This window comes from Zerene cesonia, unplaced genomic scaffold, assembly GCF_012273895.1.
Source record: "Zerene cesonia ecotype Mississippi unplaced genomic scaffold, Zerene_cesonia_1.1 Zces_u001, whole genome shotgun sequence".
In the NCBI taxonomy this organism is placed as follows: Eukaryota; Metazoa; Arthropoda; class Insecta; order Lepidoptera; family Pieridae; genus Zerene; species Zerene cesonia.
In genome coordinates, this window is record NW_024045131.1 from 2,363,170 (window position 1) to 2,376,967 (window position 13,798).

At 36.5% G+C, this 13,798-nt stretch overlaps 1 protein-coding gene across 3 annotated transcripts in view; it reads left to right on the plus strand.

Moving 5' to 3' along the window:
* Positions 1-13,773, plus strand: part of LOC119838106 (esterase E4-like) — a 29,112-nt gene extending 15,339 nt beyond the window's left edge. Inside the window, exons 2-5 of one of the 3 annotated variants that reach the window (XM_038363920.1) lie at positions 520-574; positions 5,476-5,623; positions 11,094-12,361; positions 12,681-13,771. In XM_038363920.1, the coding sequence (XP_038219848.1) occupies positions 531-574; positions 5,476-5,623; positions 11,094-12,361; positions 12,681-13,494 (2,274 nt within the window). In that variant the 5' untranslated portion in view covers positions 520-530 and the 3' untranslated portion in view covers positions 13,495-13,771. Of the gene's footprint in view, positions 1-519; positions 575-1,651; positions 1,973-5,475; positions 5,624-11,093; positions 12,362-12,680 lie in introns of those variants that run through there. The other 2 variants (XM_038363919.1, XM_038363921.1) reach the window with 2 other exon arrangements.
* Positions 13,774-13,798: the final 25 nt, after the last annotated feature.

Genomic DNA, 13,798 nt, shown 5'->3' on the forward strand with positions numbered 1-13,798 from the left:
AATAAATGTTATTTGCAGTTAACAATTTTCTTTTTTCTTTATTACAATATTTATGGCAAGACTAGGTATATATAAAATGTGTACTACATAAAATGCCAAATTTCAGCCTGATCCGTACAGATGTCAGTCACCGACTGGTCACCTTTGAGTTAAATATACTATGTTAATTCCATTTAAACTGTCTGTCAGTTTGTCGAAATTGATAATATATCGAAATTATTGGACGTTTCTACAAGTTAATTAACTTTTAATAGAAGAATCCTACTATCCTACTAATATTATAAATGCGAAAGTTTGTAAAGATGTGTGTGTATTTGTTGCTCTTTCTCGCAAAAACTAATGAATCGATTGCCATGAAATTTGGTACGTAGACAGCTGGACAACTGGAATAACATATAAACTTTTTGAACAACAGACTTACGCGAGTGAAACCGCGGGGCGCAGCCAGTTTTTTATATCTTCTGAGTACAATGATTTTGTGTTCATAATTAATTAAATGTTGAATTTATTTTTTTACAGTAACAAATAAAATGACGACCATAGATGTAGTGAACGAGTTTTTAGATGACTTACGGTGAGTCGGCAATGTTTGTTAGCTACTAACGCTGCTTACCAAACGCTAACCAGCACTAACCACTAACGAAAGAAAGAAAAAAATGTAACACTAACCATACTAATCTTAATATAAGCGTGTCTAACATTAAATACTCTTCACAATTAACCTAATACTTACATTCTCTCTATATAGATAAAATGCTCGTGTCAATGTTCGTTCCCATACGCCTCCGGAACGGCTGTACCGATGCTCATAAAATTTTGTGTGCATATCGGGGTAGCTCTGGAAATCGACCAAAATCTATTTTTCATTCCTCTAAGTGTAAAGCAGAACAGCGTTTGCCGGGTCAGCTAGTTATAGTATAAGATCATTTATCTGTAGAGTTTTTCGCCCGCGGCTTCGCTCGCGTTGATTACGGAATTTTGTACATTTTTCCGTTTATTTCATTGCATTTTCATCTGGATTCATTATTAGTCTGGACCATTTTCCGGAGATGGTGCGTTGAAATAGATATATATATATATATATATTCACAATTATAGATATGTATTATGTATTAGAAGTAATAATTCACACATATATTGTAATGATTCCTTCACGACATCATTTTGTACTGTTGTAATGCGATTCCGGAAATATATATCGCTTATAAAGTTACTGACTGTATTCGCGTTTCAATAACAGACTCTATTTATATTGTAATAAGAGCGTATACAAACACATTTAGCGGCTATTGCCTCCGCGCTAAGTAAACAATCCATCATGTCACGTTTTTTTTCTTTCAGTTATGGTTGGTCTTGAAAATTCCACTCTTGCGTAAATTTTTGCGTAAGACAATATAGCTCAGTTTACGGGACTCTGTGTCAGTATCGGCTCGTCGTTCGATTTTCAATTCTATAGTCTTTTTTATTTTTTAAATTTAGAATCGGGAGCATTCGAATTTAAAATTCAATTTGAATTTAAATACGATAATTCCAGAATTTAAAAAATGAATGCTTATGCTGTCGGAAAATAAGTGCTAAATTCGAAATTTAAATCGTATACAATATTGTGTTAATCCCCGGAAACTAGTGATTCAATCAACCGTGCCAGTGTCTCTCGTTTGAGTTTATTGTTTATGGCTAGAAGCCTAGAAGAATTATTCATTTTAAAAAGATCGGTTTTTCGTTTCTTACTAGCCAGAGAGTCCAGGCTTATAGCGCTAGGTAAGAGGCCAGTGAATAAGAAAATTTCGGATTGCGTCAGAAATAATTCCGATAATGTTTGGACAACGAATCTAGATACTTTAAGTGAAGATTTGACTAAGAATATTAACGTTATACCTTCTATTAAAGAGGAATGCCAACATAATAATATAGATAGGACGTATACGTTTTCATCGGGTTGTGCAATGGTTTACCCTAGAATGGTTTTTTGGTAAGTAATTAATGATTGATATTAATACGCATACAATTAAACTACAAATTGTTTAATTTGTTTTTAATTATATAAGATATATATTAAATAATATCTTATCGTCTTTAATATTATAAATGCACAAGTATTTGTTTGTTTGGCTTTCTTTCACGTCGCAACGGGTCGATTCTATGGTATTATATTTGTGGCTGGATATAGTGAGGAAGCTAGAAGGTGATACAGGTTACAGTATGTTTGGTTCCCTTCACGCAAAAATCCATCCTATCCTACTAATATCATAAATGCGAAAGTTTGTAAGGATGTGTGTGTGTGTTTGTTGCTCTTTCACGCAAAAACTACTGAACCGATTGCAATGAAATTTGGTACGTAGACAGCTGGACAACTGGAATAACAAAACGGCAACTTTTTATGCCGATATTCCTACGGAATACGGACTTACGCGGGTGAAACCGTGGGGCGCAGCTAGTAAAACATACAATTCAAACTCGCACATATATTTCTTGAATTAGACATCTTTTAGAAGCACTTGAATCATCATAACATACTACTAACGGTTACAAAAGCACTTTTTACAGAGATGAGCCGGCAAGAAATTCAATTTTTAATTTTTACTTTACATAACATTGACCGCCTCCTTGGTATAGTGGTAAACGCGTGAGCGTAGAACTGAGGGGTCCTGGTTTCGATTTCCGGTGGGGACAATAAAAAAAATGTCTCGGTCGGGCAGGACACAGAAGGCTGATCACCTACTTGTCCACAAAGAAAATCGATCATTGAAACAGATGTACATCATCTGCCCCATACCCCAGTAGGGGACACGGGACTTCACTTTTTTTACATAACATGTATATTGTATACCATAATAGTTAGACCAAAGAACTGTCCTGTGGTTCTTATATTAATTTCATGGAAGTAGGCTCTCTGAACTAATACATTTTAACATCGATTTTAAATTCAACACTACTTACCTCCCTAATACTATCGGTAAATCATTCGTAAAACCTTGTACCGTGTTAATCAATTAATTACAAACATTGCTACATACGGATCACAACTAGTAAACCACAAGTCTATCTATTTTAACAAATTAACAAAACACTTATGACGCAATCACAGACGATAAGCCTCTAAGATGTTATTTTCGTTCAGCTGCGGTACGACAAATATCTTATCAAGTTTGCTCGTGACTTGTTGTGCCTCAGGTGTAAGTTGTAACGCAGGTGAGTGTTATGTAAAATTTCACTGCTAAATTTCGGGAACGCACTGCTAATATTCTCCGGCTAAACACGTCCCAAATGGAGTGCTAAAATTTGATTGCTAATTGTGGATAAGTCGTCATTTTGCTGGGTTTTTCTAGTGGTGTTTTATTGCGAAAGTAGTTTATTCGAGGTGTCCGGTTAACAAAAAATTTGATACATATATGTATATTAATTGTATGTTGAATATATAAAAACAAGTTATGTAAACGTATGGTTTCTGTGGATTTTTTTATCATTAAATTGAATAGTTGTAACAGTAAGAGATTTTAATGATTACACGTATATATTACTATAAGTATTTTTTTCAACCAATGTTCCCAAAAACGAAAGAGGTTTATTTGACTGTATCTTTTTGGCTTGCCCGATAACTCCGTGGGGATTGTTTTATATACAATTATTTCCAGAACTTATTCAATCTCCCGTTATATTACGAATATAAAAATTACCTAAATGTAAATCTTAGATATACCTACCTATCTCATTTAGGGTACACTTTTAACGTTAAGTCATATCACGTTTACTTTATCAACTATTGATAAAATATGATTAAGATGTGCAATAGTAATAGTTGTGTTCTCAATTCAATTTTGTTTTGTGTGTATGTAACGCGATATCCACGAGCTTGATGAACCGCATGTGATAAGTTTTGTTATTTGAGTAATGGTTGTTAACTTAAAATCTTGTGAAAGAATGCTTATATACTAAAACACCTACGAAAGAAATTAAAATATACGATGATTTTCTGGATAAATGCTTGGAAATATAATAATTAATCAACATTAAAACCTTTAGTTATCAGTAGGGCTTTAATTGGAATTTAATGACTGTCACTATCCAACAAGATATAAGATTTCTTTCATTCTTCATTTATGGACTTATTGTACGATCAAATAATCACATGTTAATGTCAGCTTCGTCTTTTTTATGTAATGTAAAAACTGTACCGGGTTCACCAGGTAAGCGATCACCACCGGCCAAGAACATTTGCAAAGCGTCCTGCTTCGAAGGGGTAAAGGATAAGGAAGGTATTGACCACTGGAATAAAATAATGGACCTGAATAAAAAATAATGGAAATGAATGGCATTCCGATTCGACGAACCAAATACAATAGCACGCTACTGTTTTACGTATATCTTATGTGGGGTTGTGGTACCTTCTCCGGTGCGAGCTGACCCAATTCATGCCGAATGGTGCTTAAGTCATACATACCTACATAAATGTGTGTGTGTGTGTGTGTTTGTGGAAAATTGATCAGAGATCCAAAGTCGAGAGAGAGAGAGTTCTAAATTCGATCTGATTTTAATCATAGTGATTTTTTTTATGTCACAGTCGGCAATGGAGCTGGTGGGTCGCCTGATGGTAAGCCCATAAACATTTGGAAAGGAGTAAGGTCAATTGCAGTCCTTACGCCCTTACAAATGGATTGCCGACTTTAAATTGGGAAGGGATTAAGAACGGATTGACGAGAGGTACGAAGGAAAGGGCTGGGACGGGTAAGGAAATGGATATAGGCCTACCGATGGAACACACGCTCGACAAACACGCGTTGTGATGCGGGAACACGTTTTAAATAGCATTGCGTTACGAAGAGGGAATATTATTTATTTATTTAGTTATTTAACACTTTATTGTGCTGGTATACGTGGCTGGCGTGCCTTAGGAGAGGCCTATGTCCAACAGTGGACGGAGAAAGGCTGAAGAAGAGAGATACAGATAAACTTTAAAAATAAAAGATTAACAACTAGACCAGCACAGAAGGCCACCTTTTCACTAAAGATTCGATCTCTTCCCGGCAACAGGTGTGAAGAAATAGTATAAAGAAGTAATATTATTGTATTAAATAAAATAAACCCCGACCCCATTTTGGTCACCGGCCATCTTGCATTTGAAATTATACGTATTACGTAATGTACAGTATTTAGCTTGACAAGCCCTTTCATTGGAGATCCATATTGCGGAAGTTGTGAAATCCGAAACTTAGTCAGATCCCCTGTTGATGATCTCTAACGGCTCAACTGATTTTCACCAAACATATCTAAGAAAACTCGCACATAAGTCCACTATGATGCTACAGACTAACACACAGACGGACATTTCGCACGTAAAACACCACGCTGCAACTTGGGTTCATACGTTTGGCTACCAGAACCGACAGTCAGCGTGAAGCTAAAGCCAGTCTTAACCTCAATTCCATGATACAATTCAATTCCTGCCCACAATACAAGGTGTATTCCACTTTCCAGCGGCGGCAGAATGGTCGAGACGCCTATAGTGAGGGTGGCGGAGGGCGAGCTCCAGGGTCGGCTGGCCAGCACGCCGAACGGGAAGAGTTACTACAGCTTCCAGGGCATACCGTACGCGAAGCCGCCTCACGGGTCCCTGAGGTTCAAAGTGAGTATTAAGACATTTTACTTGGATTTAGATATAACCGCGCGCGACAGGTGTGTCGGTTGAAATTTGTTTGTTTTTTTTTTTGAGTCATCATGTCACTTCTTAACATTAACGATATTTTAAAAGAGCAACTACAGAGTTTCTTGTTGAAATTGTTTTCCGAAACGGTGGTAACTGATAAAAGTACGTTATGATGCAGAAGTGATTCTAGAAGTCTAATTAAATAAATATATGTTTGAGTTTAAGTTTTGAGTTTGAAATATGTTTTTATTAGCTTCACGAATGTGTTTGTATGTCACTTTAAAAACAGAGGTGCAATAATAAGAGCGTAAGAAAAGATACACTCTAAATATCCCATAATTTCTTTTAATATTTTCCATCCAATACCTGTATGTTCTTAGTATATCTACATATATACATTTGGTCAGTAAAGTCTTAATCTCCTTCTAATGGAAACTTCAAAAGCTTTCCCCGGTTTCATACTGTAGGGAGCTAATGAAAAATTCCATAAATAGCAATAACCTTACCCGGGCCGGCGATCGATCCTATCCCCTGAACGTAATTTTGTTAGTCTGTTAATATTTTAGGCCAACCATATTCCTACACTAATATAAAGAGGAGACTTTTGCATGTTTGCAATGTTTTCACGCAAAAACCATTGAACCGATTTCAAGAATTCTTTCACCATTAGAGAGCTGCAACTTCACTAAGTGACATGGGTTATGTATGTACCGCGGGCGAAGCCGGGGCGCACAGTTATTCGCTTACAAATTGTTAATGTAATTTGACAGAAGAGATTCTAAATTGTACTCACGTATCGCTCAATTTGACATTTTTATCATAGCAAAAGTAACATTTATATGGATTTAATCCCCGATATACAAACTGTTATTTCTAATTGTGTTGCTAATACTGTATGTCGTTGATTAGAACGTATTAGCTGGCTACAATAGCTACTATTTAGTTTATAGTTGTACCTACACACATTAAGGGTATTTGCGACGATTGAAACGGCCGCAGCGACGGGCGAAAACATGTTTTCATCTAATGAAAACGTACAAATCCATGTCAATATCACGGAGGCCATTTCGCTGCAGATTTAATAGACTTACCTCAGCCGCGTCTAGACTGAAACGTGGCCAATAGTGGCCCGTGTGAAATTTCGACAAATTTCTCGTGAGATACTAAAGATTATATATCCTGCGAACCATATAAGAATGGGAAAGTGAATGACCTTCACGTGTAAAGTGAGTGAGAAATGTCATTAGGAAAGTAGGATTAATTTGTGGTATTTCAAAAACTGTTTAACGTTTTTTTGTTTGATATATTTATTAAATATTATTGTTTTTCGCTTTGAAATACAAAAGTTATTAACCTGAGTTATTAATTTATTCGAATGAAACTATATAACGTTATGGAATGGCGCAGATACGTAAAGTTGTTGAATTCTTTTAAAGGAAAATTCTAAACTATCGATTTTCAACGTGCGGCTCGCGACCTTGTGTCGAGGGGGAGGGGGAGAGGTTAGCCTACTGTTAAAAGGGTTTAGTTAAAGGATATTTAAGATGGAATGTTTTTACGAGATAATGGACTTTAATATCATGCAGTTAAATGTACAATGTAGTAATAACCCCGAATTGTTGAAAGAGGTTGGGAAACTATTGCCTTTCGGGCATGAGCGATTTAATATATATGACATCACATACACACGAAATGAGTTTTAAATTATTATTAAATTATTTATAGAATTTAAATGTTATCATTTAAAGAGTAACTACAGAGTTTTATTCCGACTCTTCCCTGTAGAATATGCTTTCTGAACCGGCGATTCGATACTGCTTCTAGAAGTAGTCTAATAGAAAAAATAAAATTCAGTAAATGTAAATCATTAAATCAGTAAATTACAGATTCGAAGAAACTAAGAGATTAAATTTAATAAATGAATGTTTATGAGAACTTAAACGTAACAACAGTTTTGGCATCGTACACACGTGAATGTTTAAAAGCCTTCGTATTATCATATAAATTGGTAGCATTTTGCTATGTTAGTTTTCCAGCTTCCGACACACATTGTCTTTGGATGGAGCCCAAATAATATCGCTACTTACTAGACACGTTTGTTTGCCAAAAACTCAACCTACTTTGGAACTAGGTAGGTACGTACGTGAAGTCTAGATTTTTCTAAATTATGTTGACTTCGTAGGTTATTTGAAATGAATTTTTCATGTTACAACCATACCATTGGAAACGGAACTCTATTCCTGCGCAATACGGTCTTAAATTCGATGATTGTAAGGAATAAAATATAGATTAAAATACTAAAAAATGCGTTTCAATTTGATAGATGCAACCTAATCGTCTTGCTCTTATATAGAGTACTAGCTGTGCCCCGCGGTTTCACCCGCGTAAGTCCGTATCCCGTAGGAATATTGGAATAAAAAGTTGCCTATATGTTATTCCAGTTATCCAGCTGTCTACGTACCAAATTTCATGGCAATTGGTTCAGTAGTTTTTACGTGAAAGAGTAACAAACATCCATACATCCATACAAACTTTCGCATTTATAATATTAATAGGATACGTAAGGAACTTATTTATCCTGGCGATCCTAATCAGGATAATAAGGTTACATACGAACAAGCAGACAGACACGTAAAGCTTATAAAAACGTGTTAAAAACGGTTTTTTCCCTATCGCTTTATCGTGTAAAGCAAAGTCGCTTCCCGCGTCTGTATGTATGTAAACTTAAATCTTTAAAACTACATAACGGATTTTGATGGGATGTTTTTTTATTAGATAGAGTGATTCAAGAGAAAGGTTAAAAAGGAAGGTTTATATATATATATATATATATATATATATATATATATATATATATATATATATATATATATATATATATATATATGTATATATATATAAGAACATCTATTAAACTACTACGAATTTAACGCGTGCCAAGACGCGGGCATTCGCTAGTTCATTATATTATTTCCCACTTCTTTTTATTATAAAATCGCGGCTTACAGTGAAGTCCCGTGTCCCCATTTGGGGTATGGGGCAGATGCATTATTCCTATACATCTGTAGTTCTGATCAATCTTTTTACGCACAACTAGGTGATAAGTCCTCTGGCCCTGCCAATCCGAGAGATTTTCTTGTGAGCCCACACCGAGGATCAAACCCACGACCCGTCGGTTCTACGCTCGCTTGTTTACCCCTGTACCAAGGAGGCGCTTACGGCTTAAATTGGTGGAAAACGATTTCTACATGGTCTAAAAAACTGGCGTCAAACCAAATCACGTCAAAATTAACTCCGTGTATCCTGTTTATATCCTTGCGAAAGACACGTTTTGAGGTAATTTCAGTATTTGTTAGGGAACTTGTCCAAATGATACCTTTTTCCCTTTCGCACTAGGTCAATAAAATGGCATAATTTTGGTGTATTAAACATGAATTGAAAATAGCACCTTATCTCGTGGTGGTAAAGTTCAAAATCTATTGTATCGCTCATTAGAAAATTCTGCTTAATACACGCGCAGGCAGAGTTTTTCTTCGGACATTTTTAGTGCGCGATTGTGTCACTAGTTTATTGTACGTCAATGCAGAGATAACTGAGTATATGCTTCAAATAGGTTGAAAGTTAAAATTTCAAATGGCCGTTCTTTATCTGTCTGTATGTATGTATGAGTCACGACAGACCAGTACAGTCATAGATTAGGACCGATGAATTGAACATATTTTTCACGTGTGGTCATTTATTTAGAATGCATGACTCCGAGCGTGTCTAAGAAACAATACTTGGAATTTGAGTTAGTGATTTGCAGTATATTATTTATTGATTTATTTTACTAGCGTTCCGCCTAGCCGTAGGCTCAGGAAAGATAGACCCGGAGTGTTTGTTCCCGTTCGATTTCCGGGATAAAAACTATCCTAAGTCCTTTCTCGGGTCTCAAACTATCTCTATACTAAATTTCAACACAATCGGTTTAACTGTTCTTGAGCTATAATATAAGTGGTGTAACTAACACGACTTCCTTTTATATATGTATATAGATATAGATTATTAGTAGTGTTATAGTTTAAACCTACGCGAAAAGAGTTGTATCGGTAATTTGTTGATGAAATTGTTTTTATTATTTCAGTTCTATATAAAATAGTTAAATAAATAGTAAAAGATCAGAGGAGATAATCTCTCAATTTCTATTGCAAAGGATTCAATTAAATCAAGTTTTTATTTCGGGCCATTCATCAGCAAAAGCTTAAAACTCTGCTCAACAATGTCAGCCTATAACTGCACAGAGACAGAACGAATGAATTAGGCATCTCTTATTAATAACAATGTTAAGAAAACTAAAAATAATACTCTTTAATGATAGAATCACCTAAGTTGACTCACTTCCTCTTATACAAGACTATATGTAAGAAGATTTCTTAATCCTGACGAGTTTAATCAGAATAAAAGATAATCTCATGAAATTAAAGACCACATCCTATTCCAGACTTCTTTTGGTTCTTTCTTTGTTGATTCATCATCATCATCATCATCATCAGCCCATATATGTTCTCACTGCTGGGACACAGGCCTCCTTCGAGGGTTCAGGCCATAATCACCACCACCACGCTGGCCAAGTGCGGGTTGGCAGATGTCACATGTCGTCGAACTTTTGGTTCTCGGACATGCCGGTTTCCACACGATGTTTTCCTTCACCGTTTTAAGCAGTGGAGATGTTATCCACATGTGCAGATAAATTGAAAAATCTATTAATTCCTGCACGCTCGCTCGGTCTCGAATCCTGACTTATCGATTTTGAAGTCCGAGGTTCTCACCACTGAGCCACCACTGTTTCCATCGAATTCATCCGTCCCAGTTACAAACTGAGCAATCGGAAGAGTGTGAGAAATGAACGATAGCAAATATTATCGCAAGATAACGTGATCACATACGTGAGATAAACGACTCGAGGTTGTTTCGCTGTATGATAGGCTAGATCGTCTTCGGTAAAAACGCTGTGTTTAAACTGAAACAATGTCACAATGGAGATAATGTACATAATACCCGATAAAAAGGAATATAATTTATTAGTTCATATTTGTCGAAAATTATATATATAGAGGTTTTTTTTTAGTCTCTAAATATCTCCTTTTCTAGAAGAATGTATGTACAGTTCGTTAAATGATCTTCGTTGTATTAGCATCCGTAAAAAAGATACCCTTTCTAAATTCTTTATGGTTTTTAGTATGCTTGATATATATAAAACATTATTACCATTGAAAAAATAATAATAAATAAATAATTTTCAATGCCAATTATATCCATATTATGTAAAATTTTTAAAACAAATAAAGAAATTTTAATTTTTTAATAACTTCATACGCTTGAGTATTAGAAAACTGCCAAAAATACTGGGAGTGTATCTTTTAATTTTATCTTTTTGACTGTAATTAAATTTTAACATTATCTTTTCCAGGCCCCTCAGCCACCAGAGCCATGGGAAGGTGTCCGAGACGCAACAACAGAAGGCAACGTTTGCGCTCAAATCGAACAAGTATTCGAAAAGAAATACGTTGGAGACGAAAACTGCCTGTTCCTTAACGTGTATACTCCAAATCTGGATGGGGAATTCCTCCCAGTAATGCTGTACATCCACGGAGGCGGGTTCCTCTTTGGTTCAGGCAGTTCCGTCTTCTATGGCCCTGATTACCTCGTCGAGAAAGATGTGGTCATCGTCACAATTAATTACAGATGTGGTGCTTTAGGTTTCCTCAGCCTGAACACACCGGAAGTTCCCGGAAATGCTGGTCTCAAGGACATTGTCCAAGCACTGCGATGGGTCAAGGAGAACATCAAAAGTTTCGGGGGCAGTTCGGGGAATATAACCATTTTCGGTGAAAGCGCTGGAGGCGCAGCGGTGTCCATGCTGGCTGCTAGCCCCCTAACTAAAGACACGTTCAGTAAAGCCATCATTCAATCAGGGACAGCGTTGAACAGTTGGACGTTCCAGAAGAATCCAATGAAAAACGCAAGGGCGCTGGCCAACGAGTTGGGTTGTGAATCCACGGAAGTGAATGAAATCCTAGAGTTCCTCATCACGACGCCTGTGAAAGACATTGTGGAAGCGAATGCCAAATTGAATCCGTTGGAACTGTTTTACCAGTCCGGAACGTTCCTGTTCAGTCCGGTTATTGAAAAGGAGTTCCCGGGCGTCGAGGCAGTTTTCACAGAACCATATATCGACATACTCACGTCTGGTAGAATAGCGAACATTCCCATTATGATCGGTTCCACAACGCTTGAATTAATCGGCGAAAGAACTGATGACTTACAGAGCTACATCCCGGAAGATTTGCACATAGAGAAGAACACAGACGCATCGATAGAAATTGCAAATAAAATCAAAGAGCTATACTTCAAAGGTAACCCGCAAGGTGTCGAGAGCCTGAATGAAAAATGCCAATTGCTATCCGATGTTTTGATTAACATAGACACTCATAGGTTCATACAGTACTTGGTGAAAGTGTCAACGAAGCCAATTTATTATTATAAGTTCGATTACGTTGGTGAATTAAACTGGACCAACAAGCTGCTGCAAACTCTGGGCTTGAAGAGGGCGGGGCATACGGACGAGTTGGGGTATTTGTTCAGGAATGACTCGCAGGCCGATGTGCAAGCGACGCCGCAGGATCTCGAGATGAGAGAGCGGATGCTGAGGCTGTGGACCAATTTCGCGAAATCTGGGTGAGTTTTTGATTTAATAATAATTAGTTTCGTCGTTATATATCAATTTAAAATCTATATTTAGAGTGCTCTATTGTGGTACACTTGGTTAATGTGAATAAAAGCGATATCGATTATTCGTAATTAATTGAAAAAAAAAGAATAGAAACTAATTTTGTAGATTGCGTCTTCAAAAATCTTACCACTTATCTATTATTTATACCTTATAATGGATGACAATAACAGTACAAATAAATGTTTCTTTCTTTCTTTTCTTAGTATTCAAACGAATCAATTTGACTATGTATGTAATCATAATATGAACATTGTATCTTTACAGCAATCCGACACCAGAAGAAAACCACTATATAACTGTGTCATGGCTCCCAGTCACCAAAGATAACCTCTATTACTTGAAACTCGGCAACGAGCTGTCCCTAGGGACCAATCCGGATAAGGAAAAAATGGAATTCTGGGAAGATATATACGCCAAATACTTCAAAATCTGGAACCAGGCGAAATTCAACAACGACGTGGAAGCAACCGAACTAATTGTAGAAACACAAAAAGAAGATATTCAAGTAAACGAAGACGTAGAATACAAAGAAGAAACACAATTCACCCAGGAAATAAAAGAAACGGAAATAAAAGAAGAGATCGACACAAAACCAATCATCGTGCAGGAAATTATCCAAACGGTGACCACCGTGGAGAATGACAGAGAATCAGTCGAAAATATAATCGTAATCGAAGAGAAATCCAATAACATACAAAACATAGCGGACATTGAGCAGACAGTGGAAGAAATCAACGCAATAGTAGACAACGTGGACGGCGAGAACGTTATAATAGTGGAAGAGAAAGTAACAGAGCCGGTCATAATCGAAAATAACTCGGTTACTGAAACGCGGACGGTGCGGGAAATAATGACGATATACAAGGAGACGCACACAGAGAACGGCTTCGATGAGCACAGATTTAACGGCAGCGTCGATAGAAAGCCGCGGCCGTCCAACGAAATCAAAATGGTGCAGAGCGGCAGCGTGAATCCGAAGGACGTGGTGCGCGCGAACGACCCGCCCGAAGACGATTTACCTAAGAACATCGGAGTTAATAAGTTTGTCAATTTCTTCGAATCGCTCGGGAAGAAGTGAATTTCCTAATTTATTGGACACGAGCGGTTCGAGGCGGTTTCTGTCGCGGTATCGGACTGTAAATTTGGAGTTACTTAAGAGAATTATGTGAATTGGTGTTACAGATGTAGGTAGGGTAGTTGTGAATGGTGGTGGTTGGAACAATATCCTAACTTTTTTTCTGTTATTGCAAAACGTTTTAAAAAGTTTTGATCTTATAAATTTTTCATAGATATATATAAAGAAATAAATTTTTATCATTAGGACTGGTAAAGTTTTTTAAATATTTTTAAAAGTTTATTGAATCGTTTCTAATATAATAAAC